Source organism: Aulonocara sp. 'chitande type north' Nkhata Bay, linkage group LG12, assembly GCF_057382095.1.
Source record: "Aulonocara sp. 'chitande type north' Nkhata Bay isolate Kocher_YH1m ecotype deep benthic linkage group LG12, A_spYH_male_GT1.1, whole genome shotgun sequence".
NCBI lineage: Eukaryota > Metazoa > Chordata > Actinopteri > Cichliformes > Cichlidae > Aulonocara > Aulonocara sp. 'chitande type north' Nkhata Bay.
The window spans coordinates 39,428,421-39,452,066 of record NC_141355.1 but is presented as its reverse complement, the minus strand read 5'-3'; the positions used below and the strand labels follow the sequence as shown (position 1 = coordinate 39,452,066).

The 23,646-nt window shown below is 44.0% G+C and overlaps 1 protein-coding gene across 4 annotated transcripts; it reads left to right on the top strand.

The window, feature by feature from the left end:
• On the top strand, positions 1–23,646 carry LOC147318108 (protein mono-ADP-ribosyltransferase PARP14-like). 4 transcript variants are annotated; one of them, XM_086257744.1, is made up of 26 exons: positions 1–232; positions 458–540; positions 2,482–2,509; positions 2,852–2,914; positions 4,104–4,277; positions 4,900–5,025; positions 6,243–6,416; positions 7,856–7,981; positions 9,973–10,074; positions 10,735–12,916; positions 13,324–13,494; positions 13,600–13,666; positions 14,431–14,667; positions 16,495–16,716; positions 17,033–17,179; positions 18,060–18,165; positions 18,846–18,980; positions 19,548–19,610; positions 19,697–19,879; positions 20,514–20,717; positions 21,040–21,125; positions 21,685–21,920; positions 22,027–22,298; positions 22,432–22,577; positions 22,932–23,106; positions 23,207–23,646. In XM_086257744.1, the coding sequence occupies exons 1-26, from the start codon at positions 49–51 to the stop codon at positions 23,485–23,487; spliced, it is 5,973 nt and encodes a 1,990-aa protein (XP_086113870.1). In that variant the 5' UTR covers positions 1–48; the 3' UTR covers positions 23,488–23,646. The 4 variants fall into 4 exon arrangements, with proteins under 4 accessions (XP_086113870.1, XP_086113868.1, XP_086113867.1 ...); XM_086257742.1 differs by lacking the exon at positions 17,033–17,179 and having other exon boundaries at positions 21,043–21,125; XM_086257741.1 differs by lacking the exon at positions 17,033–17,179.

The following is a 23,646-nucleotide window of genomic DNA, read 5'->3' as shown; positions in this document are numbered from 1 at the left end:
GTGTCTGTGTGTGTCAGTGTGTAACAGTGTGTGTGTGTGTGAAGCAAGATGGAGGGATCCGAGTGTCCGCCTGTGACCGTGGAGGGGGACTGGACTCCGGCTCAGACCAAAGCCCTGAAGAACAAACTGCACATTTACTTCCAGAGCAAGAAGAAGTCGAGCGGAGGAGACTGCCGGGTGGAGGCGGAGGAAGGAGCCCCGAGGGCGGCCGTTTACTTCATCTCACCGGAGGGTGAGTGCGCTTCATCATGGTTCAGATAGTAAAATAAATCATTTAATAATTAAAAACACCGACAGACGGAGACCTGCGAGTGTAATGATGGAACAAACAGGTCTGAGAGTCTCACTGTGACACAGAATGAAACACGTAATTCAAACAGCTGATCATAAAACTGTGCGTGCGTGTGTGTGTGTGTGTGTGTGTGTGTGTGTGTGTGTGTGTGTGCTGTGATGTCAGTGAGAGAGCGAGTCCTCGCGAGGAAGAATCATGAGATCATCCTGGACAGTAAAACCATCCAGTTGCGGCTGAGCTCAGAAGCAGTAAGTCCAGTTTAGATGTTTCATGTGGATGTTTTTCATCACTCAGAGCTTCCTGTTTGCTGCTCACTGTCACTGCTCTGGGTTCAGCTCTTTGGACCAAGCACCTTTAGGTTTTTATGACTAATCACTGAGCGCCTCCCTTTATACAAATATCACAGTTAGTTCTTTAAAAACAGAAAACTGAATAACTGTGACGTATGAACCAACAGTCTGACGTGTCTCCTCAGTGTTTGAATCATAAACATGCTGTTATGACCAGGGTGACTCCAGCCTGCGTGGCAGGTTTTCCTCGTGGTTATAAATCAGTCCCTGGGTGTGTGAAGCAGCAGAAGCAGGTTGGACTTTGAGCTGATATTTTCATATGTTTGCCCGTGCACTGTGATCGTGCCAACAATAACCAACCTGATGTCACATGGTCTTCAGGTTTGTCAGGCAGTGAAATCACCCATGAGGACAGAAAGTGTTCATCCTCTTCCTGATGTCACACTTTTGTCACACTTAAATGTTTCAGATCAGCAAACAAATGTAACAAAGACGACACAAGTAAACACAACATGCAGTCTCTAAACGAAGGAGGTGAGAACCACTGAGGCTGAACAGGTCGTTGCAGGTCGTGATGGCGGCGGCGAGCTGCACTCGCCGTCTGCCAGGCCTGCTTGGATCAATGTTTATTCAGTGTTTGTTGCCACGGTGTTTCTGCTCTTCTGGTGTATGATATCTATGCTCTCTTTGATATCTGATCACCCACAAAACTTAGAGCGCGATCTGGATAACCTCAAGCCTTCTACCTTTCCTGATGATTTGGGTGTATTTTATGGCGGTGCGATTGCTGGAGCTTGTGTGGAACCAGCCTGTCTGTTCGTCCAGGCCTACCTAACTCAGCAGTGCTGTGTAGAGTAGTGGAGACGAGGACCCAAATACAGGATGACACAGGCAGGTAGGAATGAATTGAGAAAAAGGAAGTGATCCTTTAGGCTGATCGTTGATACTCCAAAAGGCTAAACAAGGAGCGCAGAATGATAACAGGGAAGTATCAAGTTCCAGAAGACCTAAACTGGGAGACGGAGTGGGAAGACAGATGCTCTGACAAAGGAGGACAAGGAGGGTGATTGTTTGGCTCTCAGTAATGCTGCATCACTAACAAACAAGACTTTTCTGCTGAAGGAACTCTTTGCTTTCAACGAACTGGATTTTACGTTCCTGACACAGACTTGGCGTGGTGCTGGTGACTCCGCCCTGTTCTTAGTACTTCTTCCTGCCTGTTAGTTTTCTGCTCCCCTCACCCTGCTGGCAGCGCTAAGACGCCAGTGCCTGTTCAAATCCAGTTTCCAGTGTCTTACCCGTTATCCAAGTTTGCAGACATTTGTCATAAACTTCCTTTACTCGTCTTTTGTTCTCCAAACACAGAAAGAAAAGTGCTTCAGTTCAGTGAGGCTGAACTCTGCTGGCCGTTCATGAATATCGGCTCCCTGTTAGATTCAGAATTGAAACACCTGCTCCTCACATACAAGCTCTGTAATAACCAGGCCTCCTCAGAGGGGTTCATGTGATTGAGTCAGTTGTGTCTGTAGGTCTTTGCCGTACTATGAAGAGCACTGATGCCATATTAATGTTATAACACTGAACTGAACCAAAGTTCAGTTTGTTTGCAGCAACAGAAAAAGTGTAATAACATTGGTATAAAACTCAAATTTATTTGAAAGTTAAAGTATAAGAAAGATATTTTTGTAATATTTGCAGATATATAATATTACATATTTGTATCATATTCATGTATTTATACATATTAACCTTGTAATGAAGTTGCTTTTGCTATAAATATTTTTCCAAAGTGCAAAACTGAAAAACCCCGTCAGTTTGAATGTTCTTTTAAACGTAACTGTCGACATATTTTCCTCTTTTTTTTCTTCTGTTGCTTTAAACCTTTGTTTTTGTTCTCAGAGCCCAACAAGCAGCGACCGTGTCTCAGGTAAATCCTCCTCCTCGGTTTCTATCATCACTGAATTCTGTTCATTTGTTTCAGCATCTTCTTCATGTGAAATAAGTGTGTGTTTGTGGCAATGAAGGAATATTTTACCAGACTTTATTCAAGCTGAAGCACATTCAGGTCAGATTGCTCTCTGGTGATTTTAATCTCAGATGAATCCAAATATGTTCCTGGTTAAATGATGATTCCTGCTCGTCTGGAGTAAAAGACTCAAATCAATTTAAACCAGTAAAATATAAGAAGTTCCACGTGGGCTTATTTTTAATAACCATATATCAGATCTTAGTGCTCTGACCTCTCTGTGTTTCACTGTGTTCATGTCAGACTCATCGTCAGACTCAAAGACGCCTCAGGCTGAACCTGGAGCTGCTGCTGCCAGCAAAGAGGGTAAAAACAAAGTGATGAAGAATAAAGAGAACAGAGAACAAAACTACAGGAAGTTTGTATTTATACTTTATACAAAGTTGCATTAACTTGGCATTTGATACATTGACATTACATTTTTTGACACAAACAATTTCAAAAGAATTTGTGGGAAAATGTAACCAGTTTAAAATTGCACTGTTTTGTTTTTCTTGATGAAAATTGACGCTTATATATATTTTATATAAATATATATTTATCATAGTCCAGCTATTTTTTGTTAATGAGAAATATGAAAAATATGTTAAAATGTGAAACTTAAAATGAATTCCACTGAGTTACTCTGCAGTCATGCTTCTTTCACATTTCCACAGCAGTGAACTTTGACATGAACTTACAGAGTCACACAGTGTCTGACATTAAATGGTCTCATCGTTGATTTTCTTTGCACTGCTGTGAGTGGACGGACAAAATATAACTGTGGAGTGTTCCAGTGTTCGCTGTACTAATTAAAGGGGTTTTGTGTGGATGAAACAGCCAGAGGAAAACATCTGTTCATGTAACGCACAGAGACAGAGAGGCGCGTAACACTGCCGTCCGTCAGGTCTTAGACCTCAGTGATCAGACGAGCTGCAGATGGACGGGACCTCCATCCTCCTGTCAGAGAGGAAAACTGAGTTCATTCGACACAATGGGAGAAGCTTTCTTTAAACAATGATGCTGTGTGTTTTCTGCATCCACAACATCCACCCTGATCCATACTGGACTGTGACAGCTCGTCATCACACACGGGAAACCTTTCAGATTTATTTGATCATATATTCACATCAATCATGAAAGTTCACGCCTGCAGTGCATGTGTGAGAAGAGCTTCATTCTGTGAGGTGAAATTCAAGAACAACAGTTTTTCCTTCATAAACTATTATAAATAAATACTTACTAGTGTTAAGGGCACACACCAGCGTTCGTCTCAACTAAACAAATAAATCAAAACATATGTGGTTCTTCTTCTTAGTCCAGTGTTTTTGGAGCCATTTTTCTTCACTGATTTTATTTTGGATAAAGTATTTTGATTTTGCCCCTTGACGGTGCTTCAAGTAAAGAAAGAGAAATGTCAGTAAAGTAAAGTTTTAGGAACAACAGGTGAACAAAAGCCTCCTTCCCTCACTGCTCACAGACACTTTCTTTGATCAGGTTTGTGTGTTTCTCTCAGACTCAGAGTCGTCTCAGAGCTGTGCAGTGGTTTTGGAAAACGTCACAGACAACATGTCCATAGATCTGCTCTCCATGCTGGTGGAGAACATCTGCAGGTTGGATGAGAACAGCTACAGCATGGAGAGGATCCTGGAATCCAACAAAGCTGTGGTCACCTTCAGCAGCCCTGCAGGTAGGAAGCAGACAGCTACCACCTGATTAGGTGACAGCGGGAAGGAACAACTCCCTTTTAACAGGAAGAATTTACATTCAAAATAAAATAATAATTAAAAAAATATTATTTATTTAAAATAATGAAGGATTTTAAACTTGGTTCTGGATTTAAACTCCACTGGTTCAAGAACTTTTTTGAGAAAAGGAAGTTGGAGATTGGCCTGTAATTAGCTAGGACAGCTGGGTCACTCGCCACTTTAAAGGCCAGGCGCCCATTAATTAAGTGCAGCCAGCAGCTTAGGTTAGCATAGCTATTGAAACCAGGATAAAGGCTCGTTCGGTTCATCCACAGCTTTTTAACCTTCGATAAGTGACTCGCTTTAAGCTCACCTCTGACAGCCTGAGTACACATTTGGGTCCTGCAACAGTCGACACACTAACAGCACAAAATATTAACACATCTGTCTGCAATAAACGAGGATTATTAAATATATAAAGTAGATCCAACAAAGATTGCCTTTATATTTGAAACAAGGACAAAGCCTGACATCATTATATAGATAACACTGTGTAATCCAGCTCTTCTCTCTCACCCTCTCACCCGTTTCAGTGTGAAAGGATTAACCTGGATTATTTTGCAGATGTGGAGAGATTCCTGTCTGTAAGTCAGACCAGCACAAAGATGAAGAAGCATGGACTGACCGCTCGGCCCCGAAAGGTAGCAACAAACATCCGAGTGGAGAGTCTTCCTCCGCCTGTGGTCAAAGGTACACACAGAAAGCAGTACATGCTGCACTTATTCTCTTTTGGCTCTTGACGAAGGCGGTCGCACTTTCTCCCCCTCCCCTCCCTTATCTTTCCTGCTTGGCTTTCTCATGTCTCTGTCTAGTCTTGTCTACTTCTCTCCCTTTGCCCTGGAAGAGTCTCACAGTCTGTTCTCTAAAACCTAAAAGAGGAATTATGGATTTGACACCCTCTTCTCGACAAGAAGCCTGGGTTCAGGAGAGCCGATTGAAGACGTCTATCTTTTCGGAACCATGATAACTGATCAGCGCTGGCTTGGCCCTGGCTTATCGAAGAATAAAGTAAGCAGAAACGGCTGTTCAGATCCCCACAAGGCTGCCCGCTGTGTTGATTGGAACGATGGAGCGAGCCGTGGCTTCTCAGAATGGGCTCATTAGACGCAGCACGGAGGACATATTGGAGAAGCTTGCGGCTGCTGTCAGTACTGAGACTCTGACAACATCTTGGAGAGGCTGACGGCTGCACTCGTGCTCTGTGAGCAAACTGGATAACTTCTCGGTGTAGCTGGATAACATCGTGGAGAGGCTCACGGCTCTCCAGCGGGAACGGTGAGACACCAGTGATGGACATTAGATGACTGTAAAATTGACATGCAGCGGTTCGCACTAAAGAAAGAACACCACCGTTATTTCATGCGGCTACCATTTCGGCGCCAGCTGCGGTCTCAAGGGTGGAGCTGAACATAACAAATAATCTCTCCCCTGATAACAAACTGTGTTTAGACCCTTCGATCCAAACGCCCTCGTACACTTACCTCCGAGGCCGAGTCGGACGGCGGGTCAGGGCCCAGCGCTGGATGAATAGCTGCAAAATAGAATTATAACACCTATAAAAGCAGCTGCACAAACAAAACAATAAGTGTCATAATTCTGTCATTTGATCACTTTTTCTCAGTTATAGCTGAATAAACTTCCTACTGTGTTGAGAAACAAATAACAACTCAAACGTGGGTGTGTGCTGACTGATGTTGACTGTTACTTAATCAAATAGCACTAAAACTCTGCTGCTAGTTCAAGCAAACAGCCCAGAATCTGCCGCCCTCACCCTGGAGGAGGCCCTGCACTTTACAGAAAAGAAATGCTGCTGACAGTAAAGTTTTAGGAACAACAGGTGAACAAAAGCCTCCTTCCCTCACTGCTCACAGACACTTTCTTTGATCAGGTTTGTGTGTTTCTCTCAGACTCAGAGTCGTCTCAGAGCTGTGCAGTGGTTTTGGAAAACGTCACAGACAACATGTCCACAGATCTGCTCTCCATGCTGGTGGAGAACATCTGCAGGTTGGATGAGAACGGCTACAGCATGGAGAGGATCCTGGAATCCAACAAAGCTGTGGTCACCTTCAGCAGCCCTGCAGGTAGGAAGCAGACAGCTGGACGTTTCCACATACATAAACACAACGAGCCAGTACAAGGACAAACATCCAAAATCCCCTTTAGATTAACCTTTGAGTCTAATTTTAAACCTGACTTTATAAAAAATCACATATCTGATCTGGAAAAGTGTAGAGAAGCACAAACCACGTGATATGATTTGAATAATGAATCATTTTCATATAAATATTACTTTAAACTACACAAACATTGCATTCCATTTACTTTATATAGCATTAAGACTGTAAAATAATAATGCAGAGGAAACTCAAGAATCCGATAGCCACCTATCGGCAAGCACTTTGGCGACAGTGGGAAGGAAAAACTCCCTTTTAACAGGAAGAAACCTCCAGCAGAACCAGGCTCAGGGAGGGGCGGGGCCATCTGCTGTGATTGGTTGGGGTGAGAGAAGGAAGACAGGATAAAGACATGCTGTGGAAGAGAGACAGAGGTTAATAACAGATATGATTCAATGCAGAGAGGTCTGTTAACACACAGTGAGTGAAGAAGAAACACCCAGTGCATCATGGGAATCCCCCGGCAGCCTACGTCTATTGCAGCATAACTAAGGGAGGATTCAGGGTCACCTGATCCAGCCCTAACTATATGCTTTAGCAAAAAGGAAAGTTTGAAGCCTAATCTTGAAAGTAGAGATAGTGTCTGTCTCAGGATTCAGAAAGATAAAGCTTGATGCTGGATTTAAATCGTGCTATTTTAAGAACATTTGTAATAGAAACAAAAAGTAGATAACTGGCGATCTATTGGGGTCATATGGCACTATGAGGTCTTTAGGATCAGACGGGGCCTGATCTCGGTCACGCTCAGCGGCCCTGCAGTGAGGATAACCTGCTTGACTTTACATCATACACAAACAAGTGAAGCACATGTTAAACAATTTTTACTTTGATATCAGTAATCATAAATAAATTGGTATCAGTAAAGTAAAAGAATGAAAAGATCCAAATACCTCTACAGACTCTTTGAGCAGAGGAACCTATCACTGCTCTCCTTTATCACCATTCTGTTTGCTGCCACTGATCCCAACGTCTTCATTGCTTTACATACAACATAATGTCGTCTGGATACAAATTAAGATCACAGCATTGAGCATAATCAAGAACCTGAATGAATATTGTTTCCTTTGACCACAACTAGTGAAAATATTAACTCTCCTAATCCTTGATTCAAATTTGAAACGGGGTCCATTAGAAAGAACACAAACAGCATAAAATGACAGCAGATCTGTCTCCAATAAAGCAGGATTGTTAAATATAGAAAATAAATCTTTATTGACTCTACATTTAAAAAATAAAGAGGAAGCCTTCATTCATTCATAAGAACATTTCTAGATAATATGTTGTAGCCCAGCATTTCTCTCTCACCCTGTTTCAGTCTGAAAGGATTAATCTGGATTATTTTGCAGATGTGGAGAGATTCCTCTCTGTAAGCCAGACAAGCACAAAGATGAAGAAGCAAGGACTGACCGCTCGGCCTCTGGAGGCAGCAACGAACATCCGAGTGGAGAGTCTTCCTCCGACTGTGGTCAAAGGTACATGTGCTCCTAAAAACCATAGACTGTATATAGAAACCTTTGGATAATTAATACATTATTTTTAATAAACAGCAGGGGTCGACTCCTCTGGTTGAAAAAAGTTTACCAGAACATGAGCCTACTGCTCAATATAGCTGTTATGTTATATTCGATTTTAGGTTAGCATTTTACAGTGGCTTTATTTGTTGGGACAGTTTGAACTTTTCTCGCTTCCAATTTCACCTGAAATCAACACATGAAATCTAGAAAGGAGCTAATCAATACAACAAGAGGCATAGTTACTTATACAGATAATACACAAGCTAAATATAAAAATAATTATCTTCTCCTCAATACAGGAAATGAACTCAGTGCATGAATGAGCTCATTCATCATTATAGCTGTGTACAGTGTAGCTTCCACACTTTTTGCCCCCTGCTGACCCAAATCCAAATGGTGCTGAGTGCTTTAAGGGGTCTCCCTGGAGCTGAGCTGGGCTTTGCCATTGCTACCACATGGCTGTTAAATCGATTCAACCCTAAATTTCTTTCTAACCTTTCGGAACAATAAGGACAATGTCAAGGCTCTGTGTGCGGGCAGGCGGAGATGAGGATCCAGATGCAGGACTCTGAGACGGAATGTAACTGAAAACTTCAGCTTTTATTGCTGGCACCAACACAAAAACAGAAACCAAACCAAGAACCCAAACAGGACCACAAAGGCTGGATCTGAGGGTACGACGCAACACCGAGCACGGGAAAACACAGGGCTAATATACACAGGGACGTAATCAGGGAATGGAAAACAGGAGGGAGACACAGCTGGGAGAAATTGGACTAACGAGACAGGGGAGCAGTAAAACGAATAAACAGAAACCTATAATTCTCATAATGGTCAACGATGTAAAAGAATCAAAATGCAATCCAAAATACAAAATTAAACCAAGACACGAGAAACTCGAAATACTGGGTCAAAACTGACCCAGAACCGTGACAGTACCCCACCTCCAAGGGCTGGCTCCTGACAGCCCTAAACAAAAAACAGAATAACGAACTAGAGCACCAGGCCAGAGTGGGCGGAGGGGGTCCAGGATGGAGGGACGGAAACAAAACAGAAAACAAGGAGCATGATTCCATCAGTCCATAAACAAGAAAACAGGTCAACACAAAACTAGATCCATCACGAGTCCACAAGAAAGTTCAGGGGGTCGACCCGAAGGTAGACAGCATGGGGCCAATCAGTTCAGGGGGCCGGCTGTGTGGACCGCAATGGCAGCGACGCAGACGAGACACATCAGGAGGCCGGCCACGCGGAAGGCAGTGGTGGCAACAAAGCAGGTCCGGAAGCCGGCCACGTGGAAGGCAGTGGCGGCAACGCAGGCAAAACAAATCAGGAGGCCGGCCACGCAGAAGGCAGTGGTGGCAACAAAGCAGGTCCGGAAGCCGGCCACGTGGAAGGCAGTGGCGGCAACGCAGGCAAAACAAATCAGGAGGCCGGCCACGCAGAAGGCAGTGGTGGCAACAAAGCAGGTCCGGAAGCCGGCCACGTGGAAGGCAGTGGCGGCAACGCAGGCAAAACAAATCAGGAGGCCGGCCACGCAGAAGGCAGTGGCGGCAACAGAACAGGTCCGGAAGCCGGCAGTGACGACGACCTCGTTCTAACGGCGAAGACCTCGTTCTAATGGCGAAGACGTCCAACCAAAGGCCTGGAAAGTGGCCGGCAAAGGCGAGGTGGTTCAGGCCGAGCTGGGTCGGACGGCGGTGGACTGGCAGAGGCTGACACTGACGCTGGACCAGGCGAGGCTGAAGCGGAAACAGAGGCCGGACCCGGCACAGCCGAAGCCGATGCAGAGGCTATAGACATTTTTCATTATACTGACAATGAAAAAATAGAAGTACTCAGATTTTTAATGCCAAAAACATTTCTGCTAAAATAACCAGATAACGAACTTTGAAAGTAATTTAACCTTCATGCATCTGTAAAGCTGTGCATTTCTGGCTTTTTTCTAGACATACTGGAGTTGTATTTTGAGAAGACTTGGACTCATCCCAAAAACATCATCATGATCCCAAAAGAAAAGGCTGCCATCATCACTTTCAGTGATCCTAAAGGTCTTTTTGTTGTTGATGTAAACCTATGCTGAACGTATGCAGGCACCAGCTTGCTGTAGTAGTGGTGATTAATGTGAGGGCTTTGCCCACCAAGTTCTTTCACGTCTTTAAACAGAAACTGGTTCAGCAAAATTTGGAAACATTTTAGTGTTTAAGCTTTCAGAATGGATTCTGTCCGTCTAATAGTTGTCCTTACTGGAGCTAGCAGCCGAGATGAAAACAACAAAAAACAAACCCAAACGTTAGAACACATCACTCCTGTACTTTGGTTATATAGTGCTTTCATTCCCAAGGACGAGGTACGTCTGAGGCAGCTAGCTTCACATAGGAAATATTAGGTCAGCTTTTCCAGTTTTTTAAAGTGAACCTGAACTTAGAGGCAAAGAAATCAGTTATTACTAAAGTTAATAAAATAAAATAAAAAATGCTTTAGATTAATGCCTGTTGTACTTAGAAGTAGTGTACAAATGACTGAAACGGTTAGCTAACAGTGACTGAGAAACTGTAAAAAGTCTAGATCCAATCTGAAATGTGTTTAACTGAAGTAATTTGAAGATGAAAAGTGTTGTAGAAAAATGATATTTGTCAGATAAAGAAGGTTCAGAACCGCAGAGTAACCACTTATCTAACCTTTGCTTCTCTGCTTCTTGTTTGCTGCAGTTGTGGAAAAGATTTGCGTTAAAAAAGACCTTGAGTTGAAGTCTATCACAGTGAAGGTATATCCATACTACGAGTCACTGGGAACCGCCTTGTACAGCAAAGAACGCCCAACATGGAAGATGCCCGAGCCCTTCACAGAGCGTGTTCACCACGTTATCTGGAAATTCCTTGTGGAGAAGAAACTATCAGAACACATCAATGATCAGATGCGTCCACATTTCTGCAGAGTGGATTTGAATGGCCCCGACGTGAAACTCAGCCCTGTGCCGGAGTTTTTGAGGCAGCAAGATCTGACAGCAGAACATGTAGAAAACTGGATGAATAAGGCCCAAGAGGCCTTCCGTCGCCTGATGTCTCAGTACACAGCATTCATATGTCACGTAAATGCACTTGGATGGAGAGCTGCAGAGAAAGATGTCCGTTCAGTTGTGAAGGAAGATGCCATCCTGGTGCTGGATACATCCAAAGGGATTCTGACTGTTGCTGGCCGAGCTGATGATATAAAACGAATCAGGGCTCCTGTGGAGAAGATTCTTCTGAAAGCCATGAGTCACATTGAACGACAGACAAACAGCATCTCTGAGGAAGTGATTTTGCCCCCTGCATGGTTCTACATCCTGAAGCAGGAAGGGCTCCACAAATCTGCTCTGGACATTTCTCCTGAGATGAAACTCTCTTATGATGAAGGCACTCAGAAATTAACCATTACAGGACTCACTGCAGAGTTCTACAAGACCAAGTCATGGATCTCTGAGAAGATAATGAATATGAGTAAGAAACAACAGAATGTCCCCCCATGTCTTCTAGACTTTCTCAGAACATTAGATCCCATGGACTTGTCCCAGGATCTGTTCACATCTCAAGGCATCAGTGCAGTCTACACCATTGAAAGCAAATGGCTTCTCCTGTTGGGGAGTTCTGACAGAGCCCTTGTTGATGCAGAAAGTAAGATGAAGACTGCTTTGGCTCATCAGATTGTAGAAGTGGAAGACCAAAGAGTTCTAAAACTTCCCACCTGGGGCCACCTGAAGCAAAAGCTGCTGGATACCTACAACCTATCCAAGAAAAAAACGGTTGCCATTGAGATGCATCCAGAAAGAAGAAACAAAATAACAGTGGCGGGTTTTGTGAATCCAGTGAAAGAGGTCAGCCAGAGTCTGAAGGAGTTTATTGCAAGCAATTCACAAGTCCAAGAAATCCTTCATGTTGAATCCTGTGCTGTTGTTTCGTTCATTAAAAGGAAAAAATCAAAGGAGTGTTCCAGTATTGTTAAAGATAATCATGTATCAGTAAGGTTTTATGTACAGAAGCAGGGCATCAGCATCCTTGGTGCTCGTCTTCATGTCCAGAAAGCCAAATCCTGCTTTAGGGAACTGGCCAGTGCTCTCTTTACTGACACCTTAACTGTGGACAAGCCAGGAGCAAAGAAATATTTCCAAAACCAAGGAAAAATGTTACTGTCTACATTAATGAATGACTTAAGATGTGCGGTCTTCCTTCGTCCAGAGATTGATGAAGAAGAAGAAGCAGAGAATTATGAAGAAGAAACTAAGCTTTGTTATTGTAAAGTGCAGACCAACAGTGGAGTACTGATTTCTGTCAGTAAGGTGGACATCTGCAGCTTTGGTGTGGACGCTGTGGTCAATGCAGCTAATGAGGACTTAGACCACATTGGTGGCCTGGCTTTGGCACTGCTAAAGGCTGCAGGACCACAGCTGCAGAGAGAAAGCAGCGACTACGTCGCTAAAAATGGACGTCTACGTCCTGGTGACGCCATCATAACAGATGCATATAACCTGCCTTGCAAACATGTTGTCCATGCAGTTGGTCCACGATTCTCTGACTTTGACAGGAAGACAGCAGTGTCACGCCTGAAGACTGCAGTTAGAGAAAGTCTGACACAAGCAGAGATGGTCAACTGCTCCAGCATTGCACTGCCAGCGATCAGCTCGGGCATCTTTGGTTTCCCCGTTGACCTCTGTGCTGAGACCATAGCCCAGGCAGTTCGGGAGTACTGTGACAGCCCACAAGGTCTGAGATCATTAACTGAGATTCACCTGGTGGACAACAATGATACGACCGTCAGAGTCATGGCTACAGCTGTGAGCAAGGAGTTCTCTGACCTCGGACCTACCATGACCATCCCACAGCAAGCAGGCGGGAAACGAACAGGAGCTTCAGGGTAATGTTAAAGTTTTTTAATAATGAACTTTTACTGTAAACATCTTAACATTGATACTCATCAAGCTCATGATCACAGGTACCAATATCCAGCTCCATGTAACGTCCTTATTTGGATTTTGTCTGTTGTATAACTGTATAAGCACTTCTGTATACCTGACAGCATGGAGGTAATCTATATCCACAATCCCCCAAAATAAAACTATTTCTTTAAATCTTTTCAGTAAACCTTGTTGATGCTGAGCTAGTTGAGAAAGATTATATCAATTTATTGGTCAGATTTATGGTTTATGGCTTCCTAAGCCACAAAGATGGCTGAGCAGCTATTATTAACTTTAAATGGCTGCTTAAGTATTCAGTCAAATTGGAGTCATTTGGAAAGTATTTAAAATTGTCATTACTTCCTAGTGGACATAAGTGGGGTCGAGGCAGAGGCAGAGGTCAGAACCAATCACATGATGCCAGCTGGTGTAATGAAAAGCGAGAAGAAGGAAGAGGTGGTGGAAGGGGAGGAAATCATCACGGTAACAGGGGAGGCCAGAGCCCCAAGCAACAAATCAGCCATAGAGAGCATGAAGGGTAAGGTGGTTCCCCTTCTATTTCTTTGGTTTTATCACACTCTTGATGACCTCATGTCCATGAGGCCTCTTTGATATCATCAGTCTGTTATCTGATTGGATGCAGGTTGGAGCAGACCACAGCTGAGGGGCTGAAGATCATTTTATGTAAGGGAAGCATTCAGGACCAGACTGTGAGTACCTGTGCTGTCATTTGGATCATAGTTTAGAGGATTCTGTAAATGGTCATGTAATTACAACATGAAGGGATAGATTTGGCTTACATGCATCTTTAAACCAGGATTAAAAGTAAATTCTGGTTTATGCAGTATTTTTTCAATCTGTCGCTGTCTTTTCATGTTTTTGTGGAGTTTCTGTTCTGCTGAACACCACAACAGTGTTCACCACAGGGCCAAATGAGCTTACTACATAAATTCATTTGAATGCTGAGTTTACAAAGGAATGCTCATCAAAGACTTTTGTACATTAGTGCATTGATAAATACAGCACATTCAAACATCCACTGATTCCAATTTGAAAGCTGCTTTATGTTCTTAATTGACTAGTGTGAAGGTGTCACGTTTCAAACACGACTCAAACTTTGCTCATTTAACTATAATTTGATTAACATGTCAAAATGCCTGGATACATTTCCTGGTCTTTCTATATCAGGTGGGCAAAGCGATCAGACAGAAATAACATATTAATTAAGAACAAAGCTACACACCTTTATCAGCAGGAACAACGAAGGCACAAACAAATCTGATCACATAATTAAGAATTTATACTGCAATATTTTTATGGAAGACTGTACAGTTTGTGTATTTTATATACTGTAGTTTGCAGACATTTAGTGTCTCGGCCTTTTTAATGCAAAAATAATGAGATATTTTTGATTTTTTACTTAAAACTGGCTTTCATTTACCGAGCTTTTTGTGATTTTACTTTTGTTCCACAGACTGACGTCATCGTCAACACCATCTCAGAGGACATGAAACTGAACCAGGGAGCTGTGTCCAAAGCCATCCTGTCAGCAGCTGGAAGCAGTCTGCAGGACGCCATCTACTCTGAAGCCAGAAGGAACACGCTGCGATACGGTGATGTTGTCGTCACTGACGGCTACAACCTCACGTGCCAGAAAGTCTTTCACGCTGTTTGTCCTTTCTGGGACAAAGGAGGCGGCCAGGCAGAGGAGGTGAGGCCTAATAAAGGTTGGACACTGTAAACATGAAGGACCCAGGATACACAGTTTAGCTTTCCAGCTGCTGGTCGCACACACATCAGCTCTGGGTCCTGATGCCACTGAAATAAGGAGAGCGTGAATAGTCTATTAGGCTCAGCTGCCCTGTCAGCCTGCCGGTCACTGCCCCCTGAGCCCACTGCACCACCCTACCCTCTCCCAGCCTATCACCCCTTTGGACCACCATGAACTTAAATGACTGTGGACAAATACCACTGGGTTATCTGGGCGTTGGCATCTTTCATGCGGTGGAGCCATTGCAGCTGGGCTTGGTCTGAGCGGAGGGTGAATAAGTGTCCCAGGATGCAATAACAAAGAGAGCTGACTGCCCACTGGATTGCCAGACACTCTTTCTCCACCATGCTGTACCTGGCCTCCCTCTCCGACAGCCTCCGACTGATGTAGACTACAGGGCAGTCAACCTGCCTTACCTGCTGTGACAAAACTGCCCCCAGCCCTCTGTTTGAGACATCCATCTACAGAACGAAAGGGAAGTAGAAGTTACATGTGTGAGACAGGGGCTCCCACAAAGAACCTTTTTAAACCACACAAAAGCTCCATCCACTGGACCAGATCTGGGGCACCATTTTGGTCAAGGGGCTGGTCAGGTTTGCAAAGTTTGGAACAAGCCGGTCTTAATAACTGGCCAGTTCCAAGAACCACTTAACCTCTGTTTTGGTCTTGGGACATGGGCAGGATGCAATGGCTGATGTTTTGTCCGTCTAAGGGGCGCATCTGTCCTCCTCCCAAGTGGTACCCGATATACTCTACCTCTCTCCCTCAAACCACACACTTCTTTGGGTTGGCCATGAGCCCCACCTGGCTCAGGGACTCCAGGACTGTGGCCACCCGCTGCACATGCTCTGCCCAGGTGTCACTCTGAATGATAGTGTCATCCAAGTAGGCAGCAGGCATAAGCAGCACCTGGTCCATGAGGCGTGAGGCCAGGGCTCCGAACAAGCCGAACAGAAGTGTAACCAATTGGTGCAAACTGTACGGAGTGGAGAAGGACAGTTTTTCCTTAGACTCTGCAGACAAGGGCATCTGCCAGTAGCCCTTGGTTAAATCCAGGGTTTGTTGGGGTTTTTTTAAAAAAAAACTTGCAGTGCCTAACAAGTCCAGGAGGTGGGAATGGTGGAATTTTGCACCTCCAACTCATCTCTCTTCTTCACCAGGCTCACCAGAGAAGCCTCTCTCCGTGCTTTGAGGAGGTTGAGGTGATATGCAAGTTCCTCCCCTGTCTGACCATACCACCTCATAGTCTACGTCCCCCACCTACTGTGTGACCACAAAGGGTCCTTGCCAGTTGGCAAGTAATTTTGAGCTAGAAGACGGGACTAATACAAGCACTTTATGTCCAGGGAAAATGAGTCTAGCCCCTCTGTTGTGCAGGTGCTGTTGACGTTGCTGGACCTGGGACAAATTTTGCTGTGATAACAGAGGGGCTTTTTTTCTATTCTCTTTTCTTTTCTTAAACTCTGTTATTCTTATAAGCCCCAGCATGTGTGAGATACTAACTTCTGATACTAACATAGCACCTCTCTACTCTCTACTCTTCTTTCTACAAGCCTCGCACATTCATCCGATCACTGTTTTCTATCCCCAAACGCTTTGTTACCATCATTCATGCACTCATCCACTGAGGGATGCATCAGGAGAAACTCTGTGCCCCTCACCACCACTGAAAACTCCACTTTTGTTCCTGGTCGTTCACATACCATACTGTGTATCTTGCCCAGTCACTGAAGTCCAGCTTCACTTTGTCTTATCTCTGTTTGTCAGGAGTTAACGTCCATCATCAGATACTGTCTGGTGGAGGCTGAGAAACGTCAGATGGCATCGTTGTCCTTCCCAGCAATCGGGACAGGACACCTGAGCTTCCCCAGAGCCCTGGTGTCCAAACTCCTGCTGAGAGAGATCCGCTCGTACAGCGGCAGCAGAAATCCTCGCTGTCTGAGAGAGGTGGTCATCGTCGTTCACCCCAGTGACAGCCAAACCGTGGATGTGAGTTTGTGACTCTGATAGGAGCTGTTTAAGTGCTTATCATGTTCTGACAGTGAGCACTAGAGACGAGCAAACCCACAACAAACACATGGACACATAATGTGCAGGCAGACACTGATCAGTCACACCGTCACCTAGCTTAGCACACAAACTGGAACAAGCGAAGCTGCTTGTGGCTACAGGTAGCAAAAACCACACTGAGTGGTGATACACACTACAGTGGTCCCTCGCTATAACGCGCTTCACCTTAAGCCGCCCGTGGATTTTTTTTTGTGTGCAATTTTGCATGTTTCCTGTTTTTTGTGTTTTTTTACAGCGCATTGTGTTCTGCATCCTCATCAGCTGTAGACCATTGTCTGTCAATCAATCCCGTGCAGTGTCTCCTGTGCAGTACAGAATGTGTTCGGCTTGTCAAATTTACAGCAGTGTGACTCTGAAGTGCTGTACTCTCAGTGTTGGGAAGGTTACTTTTAAAATGTATTCCTCTGCAGATTACAGAATACATGCCGAACAATGTAATTTGTAATGTATTGTGTTACGTTACTCAATGAGAGTAACGTATTCTGAATACTTTGGATTACTTAACCCTCCTGTTATGTTGGTTATGTTGGAACACCAATTATGCTCCTGGGTTAATTTGACCCGGGGCGTGTTTCCTCATCCAAAAGTGTCAGACACACTGGCACTGATTATTTTACAATTTTCTTTTATAATTTAGATTGTTTTGGTTTTCTGTAGTGATGCAGATGACATGTGACATGTGACTGTTCTGGGTCAATCTGACCCGCAACATAACAGGAGGGTTAATATGGTATCACAACTACATGAATGAACTATTGCTGTGTGATTTATTACTATTACTGCAGGTTACTCTCCACACCAACACCAGCTAGATGTTTAAATCTTAATATAAATGAGTAACAGTAGGTGGACATTAGGTAAGGCTGCACTTTTTGCAGCGATCTCGTGTAGAAAACTATTCCGTGCGTATATAAAACAGGTCCGCGGCTGTTTTATATCAAGCATACAAGCAGCTGATTTCATTAGAGCTGTATGAGAATATATTTGATGCTGCTTCAGGAGGAACAAACCTATGATGTAAACTTAGCAACAAAAAACAATAAAAACTGAAAAATCAAATACAACAAAGATTAAATCAGACTACATTATTACATTAATGTAATAATTAATTATTACATTTTACATTTTATTACAATTATTATTATTATTAATAATACATTATTATTTTTTCTCTGCACTGAGCTGCAGTTACAGCAGCTTCATCAGTGCTGTGAAAACAAAAAATCACCAGCATGAACGTAACACATGAAATATATTATCAGTGTTTCACCAGAGAGTTCACCGGTCAGAGGAACGTCCAACATGAAGCACGTGGTTTTCATGAGGTACCAGCTCAACAGGCTGTCGACCAATCACAGCACTCCTCAGGTAAGAACCATCAGAGCTACAAAGAGCAGAATCCTGTTTAGTCTGATGCTCACAGGTTATTTAGTCGTAATGTAGCAGGTCAGAGATTGGCCAGGACAAACTGAGGATGTTTTAGTTTCACTAAGTGGCCTGATGTGACCATCAGTGACAATTCATATTCGTTAAAGATGCGAGCCTAGTTTGTCCAGCAGGTGTCGCTGTTGAGCTTTATGTTAAACACATTGGACAGAAGAGAGTAAACACTCTGTGTGAATGTTGGTGGGTGGACAGTTATTAAAAGGTCTTGTTTTAATGCCTTTAGTGTAGTTTTAGAAATAAACCTGTAAGAGGCGACGTCGTGCTTTGCTCATTGGCACATTAACTTTACAGGTCCTGAGTTCAGACCTTCAGCTCTGTCTGTTCCCGTTTAATTATATGGAAGAGTTGGTCAACTGTGGATTTTAAACTGTGTGTGTGTGTGCGTGTGTGTGTGTGCGTGTGTGTGTGTGTGTGTGTGTGTGTGTGTGTGTGTGCGCGCGTGTGTGTGTGTGTGTGCGTGCGTGTGTGTGTGTGTGTGCGTGTGTGTGTGTGTGTGTGTGTGTGTGTGTGTGTGTGTGTGCGCGCGTGTGTGTGTGTGTGTGTGTGTGCGTGCGTGCGTGTGTGTGTGTGCGTGTGTGTGCGTCTACATTTCTCTGTCCCAGTCTTGTCCACCTCCCTCGATGTGTACCAGATGCAGATCGATCAACTCACCTTTGAGGCATCATCAGGTGACATTACCAAGGAAGCCAGTGATGTCATTGTCAATTCCTCCAATCAGAGCTTTAACCTTAAAGCAGGTGAGTGTTGACTTTATATTTGTGGCTACAACAGTTAAGACACTGAGTAGGACCTTCCTTCAGGGTGCTGTGCAGTATCTGTGCCGTTCCTAAGACTGATCTGAGATGTTGTTCTTGGGATCTGCTGGAGCCACTCGCCCAGGTTGATAGTCGCCGCACCGAGTGCTCCATTTACCACTGGGACCACCGTCACCTTCACCCGCCACATCTTCTCGAGCTCCTCTCTGAGCCCTTGGTACTTCTGCAGCTTCTCATTCTTCCTGATGGTGCTGTCACTCGGTGTAGCTACATTCCTACAGCTGTCTTCGTCTGCTTGTCCACCTCTGCTGTCTGGTGCTTTGAGCACTCAGGGCAGCGCCCGTCACTGGGCTGGAGGCTTCAGCAGATTCCAGAACAGCGCAGTCCTAGGAACAAACCAAAAATCGCCTGCAGGGCGGGTAGAGAATTATTATTTTTAAAATATGCACATATAAAGAGAACGAGACAGAGGTAACTGTGAAACGTGTTTTTTCTGTGTAACAAAATCTGACTAACTGCACCTGCTGCTCTCCTCTTATTGCTGCTCAGGAGTGTCCAAGGCGATCTTAGACGGTGCTGGAGTAACAGTTGAGCAGGAGTGCGCTCAGCTCGGTGTGTATATGAAGCTCCAGCCTTTTCACTTCCTTTTTAGACTCACTATGCTTCACACTTCTCATAATGATGTTTCCTCCCTGCAGTGACTTCCACGGCTCAGCCTCCTGCAATGATCCTGACATCAGCCGGGCAGCTGCCCAGCAGGAACATCGTCCACGTCGTTGGCCAGAACGACCCTGCAAACATTAAAAACACAGTGTACTCAGTGCTGAAGGTCTGTGAGGAGAACAAGTTCAGCTCTGTCGCCTTCCCAGCCCTGGGAACAGGTCTGTACATGATGCACACAGCTGTGCGTCCCAGTGTATCGGGCTTTACAGCAGCTTTCCAGATGTTGCCATCTGCGCTCTCTCCCCTCTCAGCAAATAGTGAGAGCACGACTAGTCAAGTGGACTCAGTTGCCCTGCCAGCCTCCCTGCACCACCCCTCCCCTGCAGCAGAGCCACAGGCTACACCTCCATCACAACTCGGTTCACTGTGCAGCAATGCGCAGCATCCTTACTTCACCCCACTCTCACAAACCTGAGTTTGTGCCACTAAAATGTCTTTAATATAAAGTTGAAACACAGCTCTGTGTGTCAGATTACAGCTCTGTGTGATCAGAGCAGCTAACTGTCCGGTGGATTCACTGCTGCGAGGTAGTTTCCATCTCTGCTGCTCCTCCATGCTCGCTCATCTCAGTCACATTAGTGCTTTTTCCAACAGTGCAAACGACTCTGAGGTGGACTGTTGGTGCTCTGCGTTCTAACTGATTTATTTCTGTTTTTCAGTCAGTATGTTTCATTTGTCCAGCTCTTTTTCTTGGCACTGTATTGAAATGAAACTCATATTCTGAATCTAACAAGCTGTCGTCCTTTCATCATCATCATCATCATCATTGCTTGGTCCTTGTCTGCCCATCAGGTCAGGGAGGGGCCAGCCCTTCAGAGGTGGCTGAGGCCATGGTGGATGCAGTGGTGCAGTTTGTGAAGAGGAAACAGCCGAGGTTTGTTCAGAGTGTGAAGATCCTGATCTTCCAGACGGCCATGCTGAAACATTTCCACATGAGCATGAAGAAGAGACAGGAAGAGACGGTGCAGGAGAAGAGTGTCGTTAGCAAAACTGAAGGTATTACATTGTTTTTTAATCTGTGAACAATAAATCACATTCAGGCTGATGCACTTTTTTACATCAGCTCTTCTTTGAACAACACTCTGTCAGTGATGAAGATCTAAGAATAGAAACTGTTATAGTGTCTTAAATATATTATATTTTACTATTCTCAATTAAAATATTGTTTATATGTTTTTTTTTCAGTATAGTGTTTTTGTGGATTTTTCGCACATTGTTTTATGGAGATTGGACTCTATGTGACATTCACAGATCTCTTTGCTATAATACAACATTTTTTTGAGCTGTTTTAGACTAACTTTGTTTTTTGGGCTCGCAGCAGAGCAGCCAATCACTGCTGACTTAGTCCTGGAGAGGGAGGAGTTTAAGCCCGCAGTGTTTCACCTGTGTGCCGATGACCACAAGGTACAAATTCATTCATGTTATGTTTCCATTCTTATTTATTTATTTTACAGGAAGTCTGCTTTCTAGACAGAGGTCAGTGCATTTTAGGACGAACCCTTTCTTTAAATAGTCTTTTTACTTTAATAGTCAGGCATAAATATATTATTACACACAGTCTCTTTCTTTTATTAATATTGATCTCAGATCTTCCTACATGTGTAATGCAGAGCTCGAGGCTAGTTTAGCATAAATAACAAAGCAGCAGAGAAACAGATTTCCTTGTTTGGTCAAAAGTTCAGAAAACATTGTTAGAGAATGAATCCACAGTTCCTTCAGAGTTCAGCTTCATCAAGTCTTTCATCACAGTGAGGTTCATTACCATCGTAAATATAGATCAAAGGAAAAATCTCTGCTTCTAACTGAGCAACCAAAACTATATTCAGAGACACTGAGTTGAAGTAACTGCTGGTCTGTATACGTGTTGCTCACGAGGATATAGTTCCAGTACACTCAGTAGAATTAAAATAAAATGATTGTCTTTAAATCTCTGTTATTAACACACATTTGTCTGATGCTGCAGGCAGCGAGTCAGGCCAAGAAAAGGATTAATGACCTGATTCTGGCTGAGCAGGCACAGAAAACCATCTCTGACCCCTGCATTAGTCAGCTGTCACAGGCTGACATGGAAAAGCTGAAGGCTCTGCAGAGAGAACTGACGGTCAGCATCCGCCTGGACAAAGGAGCAGAGGACCAGGACCCGGAGATCCACCTGGAGGGTCTGACCAGGGATGTCTACACTGCTGAGTCTGCAGTCAGGTCAGAAAACAGGAAAGCCACATAAACCATTGATATGCAATAATTCTTAGGTTTAACATGTTACATGTTAAAGTATTGCTTTACCTTTTTATTTGATGACCTTCAGGGACATCATCCGTAAGGTGGAGCGGGCGGAGGCCTTGATGAAAAAGGCCTTGGAGATGAGTGAGCAGGTGGAATGGCGATTTAAGGACCATAATGGGTCAATGGTGGCCTTTGGCATGAACACCAACCTCACCCTCGAGGAAGCTTTCAAGACCAAACAAAAAGCAAAGATCAAGATCAACAATGACGCGTACACCGCCGACCCAGCGCGTGAAAAAGCAGTTTCAGCAAACGGACGTAATGACGTGGAGCTCCATCGAAAAGACCTGAAAGGTGAGTCAGTAATGTGCACGTAGTCCTCATTTAACCTGCTGGAAGAACACAGAACAATGTGTCCAACGTTTTGCATTGGACCAAGAAAAGCTTGAAAAGTTTCACTGGTGAGTTTTTACTTTTTGTTCTGCAGGTACCAGCGCTCTGCCTTTGCCTTCATGTTGGGAGGACATGAAGGACGACCTGCTGAAGCTGTTTGCTGTGGCTCCAGCATCTAATGAATACAACGATGTGGAGAAGGAACTGACGAAGACCGGACTCAACCTCAACATCATCAGTGTATGTTCAGTCATAAATACACGGACCAGGCTGTATGATGTACACAGAAGTATTCTATATTTTTTATATAATTGAAAACAAAAGGAGAGTAAATTAGTTCCCAAGTCTCAGCTTTAACTTCCGTTGGGTTGGCATAAACTGTAGTGTTGGACCTAAACATGTGACATCACCCATTCCCAGTTTGAAGCCTTGACTTTGCCACCTTGGATCATTTCAAGCCAGCAGAATTTGAATGTTGAATAAATTATAAATACTTTGTCAACAATCATTAGAGAGCAGACACAGAGGTAAGAAGGACAGTTATTGTACTTCGATGAAAATCACCAACATGATGTGTTTGGATTACGTCGGCAGATCGAACGAGTCCAAAATCCGTCACTGTGGCAGAACTACCAGATCATGAAGAAACAAATGGAGGTGAAGAATAAACACACAAACAATGAACTGCTTCTGTTTCACGGCACCACTGACACCTCCATCCATCTGATCAACAAACAAGGCTTCAACCGCAGCTACGCAGGAAAAAATGGTAAAGCCATCACACACAGTACACACATACAAGGGTAGAATATTTTAACACTAGTTTAAGTGAATTAGTTATTCAATTAATATGTTCACTCTGTCTGCAGCTGCAATGTACGGCAACGGCTCTTACTTTGCTGCGGACCCTTGCTATTCAGCAGGAAACTACGCCACGCCCGACACCAGCGGACACAAGCGCATGTACCAGGCCAGAGTTCTAGTTGGAGACTACACCCAAGGACAAAAAGGCATGATCACCCCTCCTCCCAAATCTGGGAGTGCCTCAGACCTGTATGACAGCGTCACAGATGACGCTACTTATCCAACCATGTTTGTGGTCTTCAATGATATCCAGGCCTACCCAGAATACCTCATCACATTTACATGAAGTGGCACACTCCCAGTCTATCAACTCTGTCAGATAATATAAAATACTCTACGTCTTTGAAGGGGGCGCAGCTGTTTCAGTTTTTCCTGCTGCAGGTGTCACTTTGTACTTTAAATCTAATCAAATGCAGTTTGAAGGAGCATTAAAGTAACAATACAA